Here is an 18,282-nt window from a genome sequence, read left to right on the forward strand (position 1 = left end):
GCATTTTGGCAGGACGTTTTATCCTATTGGGATGAGAATTCTTGAAGAAGGTATTAATGGGCCTGTAGCGTAAAATCTATGATATAGACTTTTCGGCAGAGTACCAAAGTAGCTATAAGGGTCTTTTCAGAGAAATACCAGTGAAATAATTGATGTTTGATGGACTTTGGCAACAAATAATGCGGTGTCTAGTGAACGGTTTTGGCCACCTTTAATACGACTATCAAGTCCAGACATTGCACTGCACATATGCATTCAGCCAGTGAAATTCCGGAAGTTGCGGTATAGGCCTTCCTGCTGATAAGAATAACTTCATGTCTTTTAAGTCAATGTTTTCTTTTCCTTGTGTTGGTGTCAGTCTGGTAGTGAGCCAGTTGAAGACTTACGTAAGCAGTAGACTCGATGGATACTTTCTAGTAGGTGTTTTTTTTTATCTCCGTCAAAGCCCGAAATCCTCATCAATCCGCATCTCCTTCTACTGCTTCCTTATTCCTATCAACTATTACCAAGCCATAAGTTTCTTTTCCACTAAAAAACGTGTACTCTCATATATTTCTATCGACAGAGCGTATTCTACGCCGCTTTCTACGTGACTTCGCATCTCAACGTGTCATCGCGTTGTCACGGGTCATAGCTCGACCAACCTTGGAAATCATCGGATCCTGCGAGTGGTCTAATCAGGACCAAAGAAAACAGTAACACTACCATGCGCCACCCCGCAGCCCCAACAGTCATCGCAGTTCTTCTCGGTTTCCTCGTCTTTATGATCCTCTGGAGTCAGGCAAGAGGCGATGGCCATCATGAGGGCAATCCACACCCCGATGATATACCGCCAAAGATGATCAAAGATCCTCCTTCTAGTGATGAAGAAGAGCGCTGAGACACGTTGCGCATATAAGTCAAGTATATTATAAGTAGAACCACAGCTTCTTATCATGGAACGGGCACCTCGACGAAAAAGAAAGCAGGGAGATCTTGAGCTTGGTTCAACGGTCGCCCCATCAGTTCTACAACTCAATTGCGAGGGGCGATTAGCATCCAGCCAAAGAACACTTAGCACGGCCTGCACTCTCAATCCCACCAGGATCTCTCGACCATCACACGCCAGATTGTCACTCGCCAAACCAACCGATTCTTTCATGGAACTAAAGCAAGCCCACCGACTCTTGCGCCCACCTCATGGCAACCATGGCAGCTCGCAATCGCTTTAATCCACTCGACTGTTGCCACGATTCTGTCCACCTACAATCACTCCCTCATCCCTATATACGGCTCCGCCAGTACGTTTCTCTACGCCGCCGTCCAGCATGGGGATCAGACGCAACATTTACGACTTCGGCAGTATGCCTATGTATGAACCTAGACCGTTATCTAATTCATGGGTATGGTTGATGACACATGGCCACGATATAGCACTTCAGTCCCGGGGTCTTCTGGCTTCCAAGCACTCGCCATGTAGTATGTAATGTACTCTGAGGGGTCTAAAGCCGGGCGACATGAGAGAAACGGCGTTTAGTGAGCGTACAACGCAAGGTCTCAGACATATATTCTTTGTTCAGGCCGGCGTAGATATGGTCGATGAGGAGTCCGATTGTAGCAGTGGATGCCAGTGGCGAGGCAGGAGATCAAGGCATGAGTGAGGGATACTGAGGGATTATGAATGTGAGCCATTGTAATGCTGTAATGTCTCGATAAGATTGATTTTGCCCCACTCTGCATCGCTTTTACGCTTAATAAAGATCAAAATCTTCATCTGTAATCACGACGCGTTGCGGTATGAGAAGATACGCAAGAATATCCAGTAGTCACTTTTCTGGACCAGAACTACCTGGAGAGTTGGGTATCATTTGTGTTGGACTCATAGCTCATACATACAACCACATCGGTTGGATTTAGTCTCGATTCCGGCTCGGACTCCATCTCTTCAGCACAAACTCCCTGACTGTGTACTTCTGCAGCACATTACCAATGTCGACCTTGAAGTCGGCTCCTGTGTGCCTTTGGTCCCATGGAGCTGGAACCTCGACGTAGACTAGCAGTAGCGTCTTCATGACTTGTGTTTGCACCCTGTTTACACGGTGTAGCCACCACCAGTCTTTATCCTTCATGCTTGTAGTACCCTCGACTGCGTTCTTCCAGTACGGATCCGAATAGGAAGGTATAATGATGATGGCAAACTCGGCGTGGGTGAACGCTGGGCCGCGCAAATAGAGGAGATAATCGACTGCGAATTTTATGCCAGGGCGGACAACCCATCCCAAGGAGCGAAAGTGGTGGTAGACGACGTACTTGAGCATGAAAGGGTTGTCAGGAGAGATCTCGGGTATACATGTCAGAGCGGTGTCGATAGAAGCAGCACTCTCTAAAGTGTTGTATGCGGCCCGGAGATTCGTGGCCAGGCCTTCGAGATCCTTAGCTTCATGCGGAATCGAAGCGTAAGCGCAGTAGATTCGTAATAGTAACCATGGCGGATATGGCTGTCCAGAGGAGCTCAACTCGGCCCCGCTGATATGGATGATATCCAGTGCGCCGAGCACATACGAGAGGAAGAAAGCCTCTTCGGGTGTAAGCTGCAAATGTTCCATGTCCACAATGTCGTCCTCTTCAGCTGCGGGGGCAGTGCTTTCACCCCAAGATAGCGCATTACCTGCGAGAGTTGCATCAACTGTGGAGACGATCGAGTTCCCAGTAACAGTCACAACATCCCCGGCTTCAGCGGTATAAATTGTGCCTCGTGGTGATTCAGACACCTGCCCATCATCGACAAGATCATTGAGCGTACCATCCGCATCAAGCTTTCCTTCATCCCGTAATTGTTGCTCGATGGCCTCCCGTTGCGCCTTTGCCCGCTCCAATTTGAACTGTCTTCGTTCCTCGCGTCTCGATTGTGTCACTTCAGCGCTAGTCTTCGAAGCCTCAGCACCTCTCTTCCGCTTCTCTGCAACCAGCCACTGCGGTTCACTTCTGCTGAGCGAGCCCTTGCCCCAGAATCCCTGTTCCCATAGCGCACGTATGGATGCGGGATCTGTAACATGAATCGACTGCGTCTCCGGCGAGTAATATGCGCTGTGAGTTATGGCAGGAGACTTTGGTGGCCAGATTGAGCTCGAGAGCAGGGCAATGGCGATTCTCACAATGGATATGGGGTTGTGGGGTATGAAGGCCGGCAACGGGTACACATCAAATGGGAGTGGCTTGGCATGAATTTCATGATAATTTGGTCGCTTCTGACGTGGTTTCCTCGGTACACTATCTGTAGCCTTCTCTTCGCTCTTTGCAGCATCACCATTGCCCGGTAGCTCAGCCGAGATAGGTGCCTGCGCAGGCTCTGTGGCTATTGCCATATGGATCAAGTGAAGCCCAGTTTATAATCTCACATAAAACTGTCGCGACGTCAGCAATGAACGCATTGGACAGTCAGATACGAGCATTTAGTGTTTGCGTAGATCAGATACCGTTGTAGTCTATTTGTAACGGAAACAGCATAGAACAACTGGTGCAATCAAGTGAATGCTTGCACCGTCGCACTTATCAGTGATAAGGTGTCATCATAAAAGGGTTCTAAAGAAAGTATGATTGTACATACCCGGCTGTCGCGTTATTAAGTCGTCGCTTTACGAGCGAATGCTGTGAGAGCTACATGGTGAGTGTGCGGAGCTTTTGAAGTAAAAGTTGCGCGAAGTTAGCAGTTGAGCGGATAAACTGACGGGCCGACCGACGCAGGTTTTTGATTGGCTTACTTATCATCCACAGCTACATCCACCCGCAATGCCAGCAATATCATTAGGGTAGGTCACCCATCTTAAGACCTAAAACTGTGTTCTATAACAGACATCGCGAGTTGGAGTCATAGCAACTGACTGTGTCGGAGTCTTGGTAGATGATAGTAATGACGTAATCGCGACAACCTCTTCCTCGCGTTGCTTCTAGAACGCAGCTTCATCTCCCTCTCCTGCTATACCGTTCTTGGTCACGAACATCTGCACATTGATAACATTCTCATTCAAGATAACATTTAGAGACACTCTGGTAGAATCTGAAGCACTGCCAAGCAATGCTACCAACATTGAGGTGGTCGTTGCGACTACCACGACCACATACACGAGCTTTCGCAACCCGTGCAACACCCTCACCACCCGGTCCTCGCGGACGCTTTCCAAAACACGCTCCCCCGAAACGAAGAATCCCAGCGTACTCCTCCAAGCCCCCGGGTAATACACCACCGCCTCCACCAAACGATCCCACAGAAACCCCAAAAAACGCCCCCCATGAACCCTCAAAAGTCGAAGCCGTTTCCAACGCTCTCTCTACAACGCCAGATTCCGAAAACACCCTCATAACTCCCGTACACATCCCCGAAGATCCGCATGGCGTGCTCAAAGAAACTCATCCGGCAATGCGCCTCCTCGACAACTCGACCCTCGTCGTGCAACGCCAACTCGAGATGATGAATGTGCTCATGGGCTTCGAGCAAGCAAATCGCTACGTCATCATGGATCCCCACGGCAATCACGTCGGCTACCTTGCCGAGCGGGACCACGGGCTTGGGAACGCGATGGCCAGGCAGATGTTCAAGACCCATCGGAGTTTCACGACACATGTCTTTGATCGGGAGGAAAGGGAAATATTGAGATTCCATCGCCCGTTCAGCTGGATCAACTCACGCATACGAGTCTACGATGCTGTAGCGGCTGATGGCGCTGCATACACACACTCTACCAGCCTGCAGGGCATCAGTCCAGACAGTATTGTCAGTCAGACGAGTGCGAACATCTCTAGTATGCCACTGAGTGACATGAGGATCATTGGCAGTGCCGAACAGGAGTGGGGGTTAATGAGACGGAAATATAACCTCTTCCTCGCACGAAACTTGGACGACAGCGCTGCCGCTCCAGGGACACCACAATTATCTTCTGGCGATCTCCCACTATCAAACTCCAAAGCGGTGGCAGTTGCAGAAGGCGACAGCAGGGAAGTCGGCATGGTGCAGTTTGCTCGTGTTGATGAACCGTTTTTGAGCTGGGACTTTAGTCTCATGTCTGAAGATGGCCGCCTCGTGGGTTCTGTGAATCGTAATTTCGCTGGTTTTGCGCGGGAGATTTTCACAGACACTGGCGTGTACGCGCTGCGTATGGATTCGGCAGCGCTGTCGACTGAGCCATCTCATCTCATCTCGCAGACGAATGAGGGAGGGAAATCGTCGATGAAGGGCTATCCGGGTATGACGCTCGATCAGCGCGCTGTTATGCTTGCTACGGCAGTTAGTATTGACTTCGATTACTTTAGTCGGCACAGTGGCTCTGGTGGCATGATGCCCATGTGGATGCCCATGTGGATGGGTGGTGGCGAAGCCGCTGGCGGTGCGGCAGCAGGCGGAGCAGCAGCGGGAGAGGCTGGTGTTGTTGGTGCTGGTGCTGGGGCTATAGAAGCTGCCGGCGAGACTGGTATTGCAGGCGCTGGCGCAGCCGCACGGGGTCTCGGTTCAGCAGAGGGCGTTGCAACGGGCGCAGCCACAATGGCCGGATACGAAGCCATGCAGAGAGGTCGGGGAGCAACTCAGGCAGACGACATGTCGCCTCAGGCTACGGACCCATATCAGGCAAACCCAGTGGATCAACCACAAAGTCCACCCGGCCAGGGAGGCGAAGATATCTGGGGTCAGAAAGACGACCCGTGGGCTCAAAATAACAACCAAGGACAAGATCCATGGGGCCAGCAAGGGGGCAGTGAAAGCGGTGGAGACGGAGGCGGAGACTCAGATTGGGACGATTGGTTCTGAGCACTAAAAGAACAGAAAATGCAACACCTTTATATCTTATTCTGTACATATATATACACCAACAAATAGGAACCCTTTCACTTCTGCATCCGCAACCACTTGGCCAACTTCTTTGTGAAAACCTTGTGCGTCCGACTTCCCAGATGCCCGGCATCATACCAAAAGTACGTGTCCAATCCCGCTCCACATCCATACTTCTCCGGGTCCGTTCGAATATCTGGTTGATTGTAGCCCGGGCAAGTCTGCGTGACATTTACGAATCCGTAATCCTGGTAATTATCCAGAACATTGTTCAAAACGCCATTGACATCGTACTGCAGCACCGTCGCATCGTCGTGCTTGGCCTGAAACGCATTCGCATGCGCAGCATGAATAGCATTGAAGCTGGCCACCAGCGACGTGTTGACCAACGGTCTGGGTCCCCGATCCAGCGGCGGCAAATTCATGAAAAGGAATTTCTTGTATCCCAAGTCATAAATCTTGTCCATGCTCTGGAATATATAAGTCTGCACTGTTTCGTACAATGGCGCAAATGTTGCATTTTTGCCCCTCAAGTGAGCGAGGTCGTTGATGTCGTTGATACCAATCCATATTGCGATCAATGCGTCTTTCTTTTTCAAGCGTATGGTTTCGAGCGCGGGATTGCCATAATCTACGAATTGCTGAATCTGCTGCTCAAAGGAAACAGTGTGGTTCCAGTGCGCAGGCGTGAAGTTTTTTTGACTGACTGTATTGGAGCCCGCGTATGCGAAATCCCAGAGCTGGGTCTTGCAAGATTGTGGGTCGTGGAGACCTGGCGCAACGCCGCAGCCAGTCAGGTATTCCACCCAATTGGGCCCACCTTGGGCTGTGGAAGTTTGATTTTGGACAATACGGTTCGAGAAGAGTTTTTCCGGTGTAAATGAGAGGTTGAAGGCGTCGCCAATGAAAGTGTAATTCGCGCGGCCGAGGGTACCTTGGACGTAGGTGTAGCTATCGCCGAAGGCTATAACGGATTTGATGGATTTCCAATTAAACTTTGCTTTCTGGGTACTCAGGCTTGGTGTTGGTGTTGATGTTGCGAAGGTGTGCGCTGCCAGTGTGGCGACACAGGAAGCGGCGGTGAGCTTCATGGTGGGGGGATTCTGGGGAATTGGGAGAAGGAATCCTGGGGCATGGAGTAAATCTGGGGAAGCTTGGCTTCAAGATATGTTGTTTGTGATGATCAGGGACATGGGTTCCGGATGTATGGATTGTCCGGAAGAATTGCAGCCGAACGAAGGCGTTCGGGACAATTGCATCCTGAGGTTGCGCTTGCAAAATCACCTCGGTTCAGCGGGGTAGTAGACACTTCGTAAACCCTTGGTAACAGTTGTGTATGTTCCTTAGCTCATGCTCGACAAGGACCATCAGACTCGTGGCATTCGAAGTACTCTCTTTGCCCTCGCACTTCTAACCAAAAGCGATCTGGAGTCGATATTGTCGAGTTCACCTCATCAAAGCCGACAAGGGGTAGACCAAAAAGTTTGACTGATGTTTGCTCTTCGATTTCGACAAAAACTCGGTCTATCAGTTCATTCATGGCCTGCTTTCGACAGTGGCAGAAGCCAAGCGCCCCGGCTAGGTCTAAATAGGGCAAACGTTCTGAGAGCCAGAAATCTCCGGACGCCGGAAAGTGGTGATGTTTCAGATGGATATTCATCACATCCGTGAATATACCTGGCAGTGTCTTGCTGTAATCTACAACTGGTCTTTGGTCTTCATGAACGAGACCGAGTAATCCATACACTTTATCTCTGGGATCTTGACATTGGGCCGCACCGTATCTCGAGATAACTGTCAAAAGAGGCAAGAGGAATTTTTTTGTGAACAACCACTCTTTGAATGACAATCGGTGGCCTTGGTGGTATTCAGCACTATTTACAATTCTTGCAAGTGCTCTCCATGGTATCCAGGTGTGGCCACAGTATAACCAAGCTTCTGGAGATAGTTGTATCTCCTGAATGACCCAGAGACGACTGAAATAATTGTTGTCCAGTAACATCCTCGCTAACGGCACGCTGGGAGCGGATGAAAATGCCTTCGTTACTTCGGCTGATAGCAGGTCAAGCCATACTATAACACATGTGCATCGCCGGTAGACCAGTGACATCATTTGAACCTGATGATTTCGCTCGGAGTTCGACTGCTGGTCAATGCAAAGTTGGTCAATCCAAAGGTAACAGGTATTTGCCGGATCGTTACAGAAAGCCATCAAAAAGTCGTGAAGGTTTTTCCTGATTACAAGCTGCTTCCCATCCATGCGAATTGTTCGGACAGATAGCGGGCTACCCCAAGTGTAGGAGAGTGTAGTATACGGAGGAGCATCGTCCAGATTAAAAATATTCATGCTGCAAGAAATCTTGCTGAGCGAAGAGGATAGGTCATCAAGATCTGCATAGGGATTGCGATATAATCTCACAAGTCGGATCTGCTGTTTCGTCTGATCGAGTGGCCGATACTGGTATGCACTTGTATAGGAGTCCGTTCCATAATGTTTTGCACGGTTGCTGGCGCTGAATGCGGTCGACGAAATCCCATTTGCATCCGGCCTTGTCTGTGCCTGCAGCGCAATATCCATCAGGTATGAAATTGGGATGGAATGTTGCAAGTTGCCTTGCTTTCGCTTCGCTTCAGTATTAACAAAGCTTTTCCAAAATAAAAATAAATCTCGAGATGTTTTACAAAGAATGATGTGAGTGATGAGCCAGCGAGGAAGACTGTCAAGGCAGCAGCGAGGGGGCGGAGCAAGATTAGCAGCAACAGCCACCACCACCAACACCACCAGTAGTGTGGCTGAGCATGAACGCCACAATTCGAGCACTTCATCATCAGCTGAAGATCCTTGAAGGTAGAGTAACTGCCTTACTGGCAGGTTAATGAACGCTTTCCCTGTTGTAATTGTACATTGAACAAGAGAACAAAACATCTATGACAGAGTTTTTCCATGCCTTGGGTTCTAGATTTGCCAAATAACACTTTCATCCCAGTCTTCAGCGTATGGAAAGCTCCCGCGAGGAACCAAAGAGGTAATGGGCGGGTTCGAGTTGTCGAGTTCCACCATCTGTAGCAGTCCTCTTGACTAACTTGAAAAGCTGGTCGAAAAAAATTGGCTGAGGACTTCCTCAGTGAAAGCAATCGTGCGCAGACGGTAGAGAACCTTACAGGATGCTTTTGACATTTTTTAGATTCGATGAGCGAGATACTCGCATGAGTTTTCCAAGTTATCGAAGCTACGGCTGCAGCTCGCTCCACCATAAGTTTGATATCAAGGAACCCATTCGTACGATCCCGTCGCGAGTGAAAATGCAGAAGGAAAAGATCCAGCGAAAAGAATCTCCATTTACTTCATCGGTTAGAGCTGTTCACAGAAGGACCATGTCGAGGAACTATTTGCGCTTGAATCAAGCTGTGCCATGCAGCTATGCGATGGTCCTGCAAGCCGAGTCTGTGGATGGTCTTGTTCACCATGCCAAGTGGGAACGCCGCTGACAGGGGACCATACAACCCCATATTTTGTTGGACGAGATAGGGTAGTCCCTGGCAAATCATCATGGTCAAGTCCAGTATGCGTGATCGCCAGCTTCCTTCATTGAGCGTAGCATTGTTGGAGCTTGCTTCATCCGTTATTGATCGTTCCGGGCCCATCACTTCTAGCAAACACACCACCCGAAAAGCCCAGCAGTGAGTGAGCGCGTTCCCTGATGCCACGTTTGGAAAGGCAAAACAGGTGTCTGGTAGGCCTTGTAGGCTGGCATTCAAGTTTAGCTGATTGGGTGTTACGGGCCAATAGCCAACGTCTCCCTGTTGTAAATGGCTGGTTTCCCAGTCCTGAAGAGTCTGGTCTAAGACTGAAAGCGACCAGAGGGCTTCGGGAACCTCGTAGGTTACCCTGTCGACTTTCTCTAGTAGAGATGCTATGGAGGTCCCGTATCCAAGTAAATCCTGCATGGTGGAGCAGCGCTGCTTCGTGAAAGGTATGGTCCGCCAAGATTCCTCCTCTAGAAAGGTGCCTGTACGGTGAACGATGGAATCCAGCACCTATTTATGCGGCCGTTAGCGTTGTACAAGATTCAATGAACCTTTCAGGTACTTACTATCAATGGCCGAAATCCGACGAATAGGAGATGGGATATACCATCTATGAATGTCTCGGGGCCTTGAGCATACATCATAGCAGCCACACCACGAAGATGACTTGTCCAGCCGTCTTCTGATGTGGGCATAAGGGCCTTCATGGTTTTGTCAGCATGTATATCTGAAAGAGTGCAAGAGCCCTCATAGAGCATACCTCTGACACAGCAAGACACATGCCAGCAAGAGCGGCGACGTTGTCAGTCACTTCTTTCTGTGCAGCTAGGCGACATCGGATGCCTTGCAGTGCATCGACATAAGTGTTGAGGTACTGTTGTTGGCTGTTATTGTCTGCCACTAGCATAGACAGCGTCAGGGCTCGGGCCGCAGGTAATAACATGCTCTCAAAGTTCGCGTTACTCTGATCCACGTGGAATAGCGCCTGGACCCATCCGCCGCAAATTCGGGAACTTGGTCCGTCAAGGTTTCCTAGGAGGGGGATTTCATCCTTGGGGATGTATTGTTGGACTAGAAGTGCGACGGACTCCTCCCAAGTGGGCGGGAACGGTGGCATGCCATCTGTATAGGGACATTGTTGGCCCCCAAATACCACAAACTGCTGACCTAGAGGTTTCTGGTTACTCTTTACTCCTGGCTTCTTCGTTTCTTGTCGTGTAGGGGTGGGAGCTGGAGGCGCGTGATGGAAAATGATCATCTCTTGGACATAGCCACCACACTTCCGCCCAGTGAATTCACATTGAGTACATGCAGGTTGCTTCCCATCGCACTGTAATGGATTTAGCAGCTGTTACAATTTGGTGCAAAGCTATTTTGTAGTCCCGACTTACACCAATCTTGTGTCGTCTACATGTATGGCACACAGTATCTCGCTTCGTCCTCATTTACGGCTAAAGATCAATGTATAGGTGGTAATTAGATCCAAAACGTTTACTCATGACGGATAGGATGGGTAAGAGGCAATGGCCTTGCGGAAGCCTTCAAGATGTCCATGTGAGGTCTGGATGGAACCGCGCGGGGTGCTAGATTCTACTAGTAGTCTTGGCGGATAGAATCGCCTCCTACCGGTACGGTAGCAATGTTCTAGGTTGGTGGAAATGGAACAGGATGAATGCAGATGTCGCAGAGAAAATATGCAAACGTGTATGTATTATTACAGGTCGTTCTTGGGACTCATATCTCTGCATTACAATACTGTTGCTTCACAGTAGGAGAGAAAAGTCGCGAGTGATGATAGGACACGTGATCTAGCGCCGCAAGCGTCTCACAGGGAAGCATACTGTCATCAAATAGCCGAGGTGGTTCCGAACACCGTCACGCAACGTCGTCACTATCTGTACTGAGAGTTCTATGATTCCGTGAATTGAAGGGATTCGCACAGCGACAATCCAATCCGCACTCACGCCCCCCCCCCCCCCAACCCACTCTGCGCTGTGATATCCTCACACAATCACTCCCAGTCTACATATATCCAACACAGCCTACAACTCACCATCATCGCACGTCTCCACAATGGCCTCCTCAGCCTCCAAACGCCTCTTCAAAGAGTACCGCGCGCTGGCCTCTGACCCACCAGAGGGCATCACAGCCGGGCCCGTTAGCGAAGATGACATGTTCATCTGGGAAGCCCTGATCCAAGGCCCCGAAGGTACACCCTTTGAAGGCGGCGTCTTCCCCGCCGAACTGCGGTTCCCGAAGGACTATCCTCTTGCGCCACCGAAGATGAAGTTTGTGACGGATATGTGGCACCCTAATGGTACGTCTTGTTACCCCACTGTCTACCTGCACACGCCCTGCGTTGGGGAATGCGGGGTTAAGTCAACAACAAGTGCATGAGGAGTTACTGACTGAGGTTGCGATAGTCTACAAGAACGGCGAAGTATGCATATCGATTCTACACGCGCCCGGCGAAGACCCAATGCACTACGAGCAAGCGTCCGAACGCTGGTCGCCTATTCAAAGCGTGGAGAAGATCCTAATAAGCGTTATGAGCATGTTGGCTGAGCCGAACGATGAGAGTCCGGCAAATGTGGATGCGGCGAGGATGTGGAGGGAGAAACGGGCGGATTATGAGAAGATTGTCAGGGACAATGTGAGGAAGAGTCTAGGATTGTGAATGCGTTGGGCACGAGAGGATGTGGATCCGAGGAAGATTTCATGACTTATGATAAGCGGCATTAGCGGCGTTGGGAGGTTCATAGACTTGGATGCATGTATGCCGTGGAATACACGTGTATAGACATGTGCAAGGGACGTGTACATTAAAGTTCATATGGACGAGACTACAGACGTATTCATGTGAACTCAAGACTCAGGATCAGTCCAACACAATCGCTCATACAATCTCCAAACCCTCTACTTCACCATAGGCATTGTACCCCACACCCCTAAAGTTCCACACGCAATTCTGCTTCTGCGTATTCCCACTCTTGTCCGTCGCCCGACTCCAGATGTTGACGTTATTGCCCGGCTCAACCTTGATTTTGGCCCTCCATAAGGCCCACGCCCACTTCAATTCCACATGCTTTGCGTCCTCTCCTTCATACGACTTGTGCAGTTCTGCCTCAACCCAAGTCTTACCCTCATCCGCACTCACCTCTACCTTGGCAATCGGTCCATCAGCACCACTAGGGAGCGCATACCCCTTGACTTGAATCATGCCATCCCCATCTCTTTCCACCCTGGAATGGGATTTCGGAACCCCAATGACGCTGTTGATGGGCATGTCGTGCATAGCCTCGCATTTCCCCCACCACTCTTCCGCCTTCTCCTTAGTATCGGCCTCTGGGGGCAAGATTTTGTAGTCGTGTTGTTGGTAGTAGCTTTCACTTTCTGTCATTTGCACAGAAATCCGATCCAGCCACTTGACGCTCCTCGCGCCCGCAATCCCAGGCGTGACTACTCTGACCGGCGCTCCGTGCTTCGGTGTTAGCGGCTTGTCGTTCATCTGGAGGGCTAGCATGATCCCGCCATTCTTGTCCATGACGCGGGACAAGGGTAAACTGGCGCCGTAGAACTTGTCGTCCTGGCACTCGGTCTGGTAGCATGAAAAGGCAGCATGTGCGTCTTTCCACTTCTCTTGCTCGAGGTTGATTCCTGCTTTGGATAGCACATCGGCGACCAAAGGGCCTCTCCATTTGCAGTTCATGACGGCACCATCACACCAGTCTATACCGTGTACTTCCTTGAGCTTGGTGCGCATAGTGTGGCGTCTGTTGCCCGCACATTGCAGAGCGCATACTACAGTGTATTGCGGCAGCGCCTCGAGATCCGCTACAGAGAGCTCGAGTTTCTTGTTCACGAGCCCGGTGATGGAGAGGCGGTGTTTGGCAGGATCGAGGTAGGGAATGGGTCCGTGATTGCGATCATAGCCGTTTTCCGTGATGAAACTGTTTCATGAACATACTTTGTTAGCCTTACCATGTCCTCGGAAACCCTGCATGAAAAGATGCTTGACAGATGAGAAGGAGGAAAGGCTGGCGATCATACCTCTCGACCAATTCCCCAACATCCGGCTCCCTATTCAACGGCTTCTCGACCGAATATTCGAGCTTCGTTGCCTGACACTATTCCATGCCGGAAACCAGTCAGCCAGTCTCCCAAGCAACAGCGCACCCCTCCCCAACCTAGCGCAGGAGACAAGACAACGGTTTCGGCAAAGCGTCATAGTCCACCTAATGCGGTAATCTGTGTAAGATATCGTGGGGATCTTACCTGCACCATGTTGACTTGTTGCGGTTTGGCGGGGATGGCGTGATTGAGGTGAGGAAGGCTTAGACGAGGGCGGCGAGACGGCGGGACACAGCAGGTTTAAACGAGTGAGGGGCGGGTCAGGTGAGGAGGGACTTGAACAACATCAGGGGTGACGGTTAGTCGCGGATGTCATGGAAACTACTGTCTGTATCAGGGAACACATGTATGCATGTGGGAGGGGGTCTGGGTATGTGTATGGTACCTCATGAGGCTTGATGGTTGCGGATTGAGCAAGTGGATGGTTCGGCCGTCATCGAGGTCTACTACGGTAGGTACCGTACTATGGACAGACTGGTTGCGATGACATCCAAGACATGCTGATGGTCATTCAGTATGATTCTGTTTGACGTTTGCCATTCGAACCCACTTTGGACTCTAGAAAAGACCTGAAAATCCCAAGACTGTAGAGCAACCGACTGATGGTTGTGAGTGTTTCAGTAATGAAATGTTTCTACTTCTTCTACCTACCTGTGCTCGGCCATCAGGTCGCAATGTGCATTATCAAGCACTCTATTGCTCCACATAGTTCTTATCATCCAAACACTTCAATCATGAACCGATACTCGATATTTCTCCCCTCATTCCTTGCCTTTGCAGTCATTTGACTACATTGATCTGCAATCTGCTGGCCCACCACCGGCGGCCCGCAAAAGAACACCCCGATCTTGACCTCTGCATCCCCCTGCTCCTTCTTCTTCGCATCCTTTTCGTTATTCATGCGCTCAGCCAGGACCTTTGTCATATCCGAGTAGTGCTCCTCCATGATCAATTTGACGTCCGGTCGACCGAAATGCGTGGGATTGATTAATCCAGTAATGAGCGACTGCGGATGCTCATCCGTGCGGTGCTTTTCAAGCAGCCAGCGGAACACGTGCTCGGAAATCTGTTTTCGCTTCTGCGTGACATAGGTGTTGATGCGGATATCGAGGTTGGAGCTATCGAGTTGTTGGGCGCGCCAGACTTCGTTGAGGAGGTCGGAGAACCAGAGAAGATTGTTCTTGTCGCGGACTTGCCAGTGGAAGTCGACGCGCCGATGGTTGGCGTAAGGTGAAGGCTCCCTGGGGGTTTCGGACGAGGCATCGCTGCTGGAATGAGACTTGGGCTTGACTCGTTCCAGTTCATGGTGTTGAAGATCGGTCAAGACCCCAGAAAAGGGTGTCACACCAATACCGGCTCTGTAAAGTTTCAGCTTGAGCTTGAGTAGGGCTAGAAAATGTACCATGGCTTACCCAAATACCATGCTGTAATCGTAGTCATAAAATCGCTGTGCTGGAGCCCCAAAAGGTCCATCAAGACCAATTTTGATGGTGCTGTTGCTTCCTTTCTCTGCAATGTCACGCAGTGCATTTGTCCAGTTGCCATCGGCCTTGATATGAACTTGCATGGTGTTATTGATGCAGGTTGAGACGGTGAAGGGGTGCCACTGGAATCTGGACAGTTGTGGTATCTGCACGAAGACATATTGGCCTGCCTTGTAAGCCCAGGGGCGATGATGAGGTACTTTGACAGTGATGGCGACAGTCTCGTGGTCAAGCAACTCAAGGTCAGCCAGAATGGGTCGGAAGCCCAGGAATACACGCCAGAGACGCTCGCCAAGTACGAGCAGAGTGGGAGCTGCAAGCCAGTAACCGAACATTGGCCATTGGAGAAGGCCAGCAGTCCCGTGTGCCATCATCAAGCCAATAATAGGAAACATCAATAGATGGCCGAGTTGGAACACTTCATAGCTCCACTTCCGTATCTTCGGCATGCTCATGAGCGCGAGTAAGTAGAAAAGGCTAAGTGCCATAAGCCCAGTCCAGCCAGGCAATGAGTGAACGTAGTCGCCGTACGAGCGGGGAACCCCATCCTGTCCAACAACAATGGCAAGCGCTTGCTGTCTACCTCTCTGGCTTCCAAAGACGAATGAGCCACCCAAGTGACCGATGGCGTGAATTGTCGCAAAGACCAATGCAATGACAGACATCTTGATATGGAATGACTGGGACAGATCCCAGTTGATAAATCGTGAAACGAAGTAGAAACGGCGAAGGAATGTCGACAGCCACCTGGACATGGAGATGATGAGGAAGAAGAATGTCGGATAGAGTACACCAGCGCATGTCTTTGACAGCACGGCACCCCATCCGAATGCAGGCGTGTATAGATCGGACGTGAGGTACTTGACGAATTGCCTATGCCATGAAAATGACGGAAATCAGTCCATGATTTGCGTTCCAAATCAATGTAGTATATCTCACCAAACCCCAAATGCAATCATAAATCCCAGCACAAGCGCGAGGAAAGCAATCTCTGGTCCTTTGACCGCCCAGTACGCACGTGCTCGCCTGTAAAAAGACATTTGCTTGAGGTAATCATCCTCCTCCTTTGCTTCTTTCCGATCTTGCTCCAGTGATGGGATCTCCCATCTCTTCACACACTTTGCGAAGTCATCGCGCTTGATGTGGTCCTCGCGCGTCCCGATGACACTTCTCAAGAAGTCATGTCGTTGTTCGTCGCTTCGTGAGACGTGGTGGAGATTGTGCGGTTGTGCTCTGGGCTGAATCTCCTTGTGCACCTCATCTAGCTTCTTCTCCAACTCCCAATAATCAACGCTGCCATTATTATCGTGATCCAAGTCGTCAATGAATTGCTTTATTTCGTCATCTGTAAGATACTGTTGGGGAGCCATCAAACCGTAGGGATGGTCAGTGAGATTGACTGAGAAGTATCCGAGCCTACCTCACGCGTGGCGCACATATCACCTTTAACAAGGCTCCGATCAGTTCACTTCCGTGACACTTTACAGAAGACATACGTGCGCCCAGACATCACTGTTGGCAGGCTCGTCCAAAGCAGTTTAGTGTAATCCAGAGAAAGGTCTTGATGGATTAGCCAAGTGATTAAGAGAGCTCAGGCCGAAATTGGCACCGGGTAGAGTGTACCTTGTTGCCAATCTAGCGGAGCGGACTTTTGATAGCATACTTTACTTCAACTCGGCCATGTTTCTGACCTCCCATGTCTGCCAGCCAAGAATTCCGCCCCGTACAGACACATGCATCATTTAGCGAATTATACTTCGTGATAGCAGTCGAGTGGCACTGCAAAAGTTCTCGGAAACTCAGCCTTGGTAAGATCACTAGAAATTGTACTCATTGTGTTGAATTCGATAGGCATAGGAGAAGACAAAACCTAGTTGTTTAATGTCAAGAAGCTGGCGGGCTTGGCATGGATAGAACGGCAACGTCATTCCATCAACAACTTTTGTTGACGCAAACTGCTGACAACAATCAACACAACAGCAATTCTTGTAAATACAAGCATTGAGCTACACAGCCCGCTTCTATCCAACATGAAGGTTCCCATTTCCACGCACACCGTGATCGAGTTCGTCTTCAAGTTAGCGCCCAGATCCTGTCGTCCTAATCCGGCGCCTCGCCGTCATCGACCGCGATGGTGACCGAATGGATGTAAGGGTCGATCGAAATACTGCCCTTTCATTTTTCAATGGATACTTGTTGACGCTTACTACTGTGGCTGAATGTGCAAGTTAGCAGCTTCGTAGTTCCCTCAGGGGACAGAAGCTACATCCTTGCGCGACCCTATACTGACTTTTCACGTTTCGTGCGTCGATGTTATGGCAGCCGAAACAGCCAACGGAGGCTCGTCCATAGTACTCACTCGCCGTGATGACCGCTCTCTACTCATGTCCGTGGTGCTCTTCCTCATTCGCCGATTTCGCAACCAGATAAACAAAGGCGGCCCCGAGCACGAAGATGGCTCGCCCAAGCTCGATCCCCCGTTATCCAAGCTGAATGGCTGTACTTTTCGCGAACGTTCCGTGTGCGACATTCGTATATACGACTATGTGCTCTCTAGCAAAGTTACGCAGAGTCCGAAAAAGCGAATTTACTATTTCGCAGGCGGAAGTTGGCAGCAGCCGCCAACGGGCCAACACTACACCATGTGTGCAATGATAGCAAAGGAAATGCCAGATGCGGTTTTGTCAATCGTCTCGATGCCGCTTGCGCCAAACAATCCTGCACCGAGCTCTTTCCCGTGGTGCATGAGGTTGTATCGCACACTCATGGCCGAAGCCAAAGCGTCTGGAGAGAGAGTCATCATGGCTGGTGATTCCTCTGGGGCCAACGTTGTTTTATGTCTGCCGCTAGAGGCTCTAAGGGAGGACAAGGAGGCCGGACTGGACTTGAAGGAGACAGCAGCTCCAGTCGCCATCATGACCATCTCGCCTTCCACCGATCTGACGCGCAACAACCCTGAAATCAAGAAGATGGCGCATAGAGATCCACTCCTCACACCGGAAGTCATCAGGGGGACTGCGACTGCCTGGTGTGGCGACTGGGATCCCGCAGACAAGCGGATATCACCTCTGCATGGCGACATTTCATTGCTTGCTAGTCGAGGCATCAAGGTCCATGGCATTACCGCAGGGTGCGATGTGTTGAGTCCGGATGGCGTACGGTTTCGCGAAAGATGTGCCGAGGAGGGTGTGCAGGGTGAATGGGTACATTGGGAGAATCAGATGCACTGCTTCGTTCTGATGGTATCCTACGGAATGCAAGAGGCCAAGGATGGCGTACAATGGATCATTGCGACGCTCAAGAGGGAGTAGGAGTAGGAGTTGGATGCGAGAATGGTGC

The 18,282-nt window shown here is 50.4% G+C and overlaps 10 protein-coding genes across 10 annotated transcripts; 4 read left to right on the top strand and 6 right to left on the bottom strand.

The window, feature by feature from the left end:
* Window positions 1-706: 706 nt before the first annotated feature.
* Window positions 707-880, top strand: IAQ61_003457 (uncharacterized protein; the record flags this gene model as incomplete). Its single annotated transcript, XM_003845076.1, has 1 exon — window positions 707-880. One exon carries the CDS (start codon window positions 707-709, stop codon window positions 878-880), a length of 174 nt encoding a protein of 57 aa, XP_003845124.1.
* A 1,012-nt stretch (window positions 881-1,892) lies between these two features.
* On the bottom strand, window positions 1,893-3,344 carry IAQ61_003458 (uncharacterized protein; the record flags this gene model as incomplete). Its single annotated transcript, XM_003845077.1, has 1 exon — window positions 1,893-3,344. The coding sequence occupies one exon, from the start codon at window positions 3,342-3,344 to the stop codon at window positions 1,893-1,895; it is 1,452 nt and encodes a 483-aa protein (XP_003845125.1).
* A 710-nt stretch (window positions 3,345-4,054) lies between these two features.
* IAQ61_003459 (uncharacterized protein) lies at window positions 4,055-5,779 on the top strand (the record flags this gene model as incomplete). The annotated part of the gene is made up of 1 exon (XM_003845078.2): window positions 4,055-5,779. One exon carries the CDS (start codon window positions 4,055-4,057, stop codon window positions 5,777-5,779), a length of 1,725 nt encoding a protein of 574 aa, XP_003845126.2.
* A 77-nt stretch (window positions 5,780-5,856) lies between these two features.
* On the bottom strand, window positions 5,857-6,891 carry IAQ61_003460 (uncharacterized protein; the record flags this gene model as incomplete). Its single annotated transcript, XM_003845079.1, has 1 exon — window positions 5,857-6,891. The coding sequence occupies one exon, from the start codon at window positions 6,889-6,891 to the stop codon at window positions 5,857-5,859; it is 1,035 nt and encodes a 344-aa protein (XP_003845127.1).
* Window positions 6,892-7,148: 257 nt separating this feature from the next.
* Window positions 7,149-8,726, bottom strand: IAQ61_003461 (uncharacterized protein; the record flags this gene model as incomplete). The annotated part of the gene is made up of 1 exon (XM_003845080.1): window positions 7,149-8,726. The coding sequence occupies one exon, from the start codon at window positions 8,724-8,726 to the stop codon at window positions 7,149-7,151; it is 1,578 nt and encodes a 525-aa protein (XP_003845128.1).
* A 419-nt stretch (window positions 8,727-9,145) lies between these two features.
* IAQ61_003462 (uncharacterized protein) lies at window positions 9,146-11,060 on the bottom strand (the record flags this gene model as incomplete). Its single annotated transcript, XM_003845081.2, has 4 exons — window positions 10,720-11,060; window positions 10,089-10,658; window positions 9,895-10,029; window positions 9,146-9,838 (listed from the first exon to the last, which is right to left on the bottom strand). Exons 1-4 carry the CDS (start codon window positions 10,771-10,773, stop codon window positions 9,146-9,148), a joined length of 1,452 nt encoding a protein of 483 aa, XP_003845129.2. The 5' UTR covers window positions 10,774-11,060.
* Window positions 11,061-11,401: 341 nt separating this feature from the next.
* UBC7 (Ubiquitin-conjugating enzyme E2 7) lies at window positions 11,402-12,005 on the top strand (the record flags this gene model as incomplete). Its single annotated transcript, XM_003845083.2, has 2 exons — window positions 11,402-11,645; window positions 11,752-12,005. The coding sequence occupies 2 exons, from the start codon at window positions 11,402-11,404 to the stop codon at window positions 12,003-12,005; spliced, it is 498 nt and encodes a 165-aa protein (XP_003845131.2).
* Window positions 12,006-12,224: 219 nt separating this feature from the next.
* IAQ61_003464 (uncharacterized protein) lies at window positions 12,225-13,612 on the bottom strand (the record flags this gene model as incomplete). Its single annotated transcript, XM_003845084.1, has 3 exons — window positions 12,225-13,278; window positions 13,379-13,455; window positions 13,604-13,612. The coding sequence occupies 3 exons, from the start codon at window positions 13,610-13,612 to the stop codon at window positions 12,225-12,227; spliced, it is 1,140 nt and encodes a 379-aa protein (XP_003845132.1).
* Window positions 13,613-13,757: 145 nt separating this feature from the next.
* Window positions 13,758-16,767, bottom strand: IAQ61_003465 (uncharacterized protein). The gene is made up of 5 exons (XM_066095975.1): window positions 16,607-16,767; window positions 15,883-16,503; window positions 14,872-15,816; window positions 13,975-14,817; window positions 13,758-13,910 (listed from the first exon to the last, which is right to left on the bottom strand). The coding sequence occupies exons 2-4, from the start codon at window positions 16,311-16,313 to the stop codon at window positions 14,175-14,177; spliced, it is 2,019 nt and encodes a 672-aa protein (XP_065954220.1). The 5' UTR covers window positions 16,314-16,503; window positions 16,607-16,767; the 3' UTR covers window positions 13,758-13,910; window positions 13,975-14,174.
* A 491-nt stretch (window positions 16,768-17,258) lies between these two features.
* Window positions 17,259-18,254, top strand: IAQ61_003466 (uncharacterized protein; the record flags this gene model as incomplete). Its single annotated transcript, XM_003845087.2, has 1 exon — window positions 17,259-18,254. The coding sequence occupies one exon, from the start codon at window positions 17,259-17,261 to the stop codon at window positions 18,252-18,254; it is 996 nt and encodes a 331-aa protein (XP_003845135.1).
* Between the last annotated feature and the right edge of the window lie 28 nt (window positions 18,255-18,282).

This window comes from Plenodomus lingam (assembly GCF_022343315.1).
Source record: "Plenodomus lingam strain CAN1 chromosome Unknown contig_17, whole genome shotgun sequence".
In the NCBI taxonomy this organism is placed as follows: domain Eukaryota; kingdom Fungi; phylum Ascomycota; class Dothideomycetes; order Pleosporales; family Leptosphaeriaceae; genus Plenodomus; species Plenodomus lingam.

What these genes read in the sequence shown, in the direction of transcription:
- IAQ61_003465 (XM_066095975.1), bottom strand. Translation starts at nt 16,313, where the DNA reads ATGGCTCCCCAACAGTATCTTACAGATGACGAAATAAAGCAATTCATT. An exon ending in ATGATTGCATTTGGGGTTTG is followed by an intron (nt 15,817 to 15,882) that starts GTGAGATATACT and finishes TTCATGGCATAG; the next exon opens with GCAATTCGTCAAGTACCTCA. An exon ending in GATTACAGCATGGTATTTGG is followed by an intron (nt 14,818 to 14,871) that starts GTAAGCCATGGT and finishes GAAACTTTACAG; the next exon opens with AGCCGGTATTGGTGTGACAC.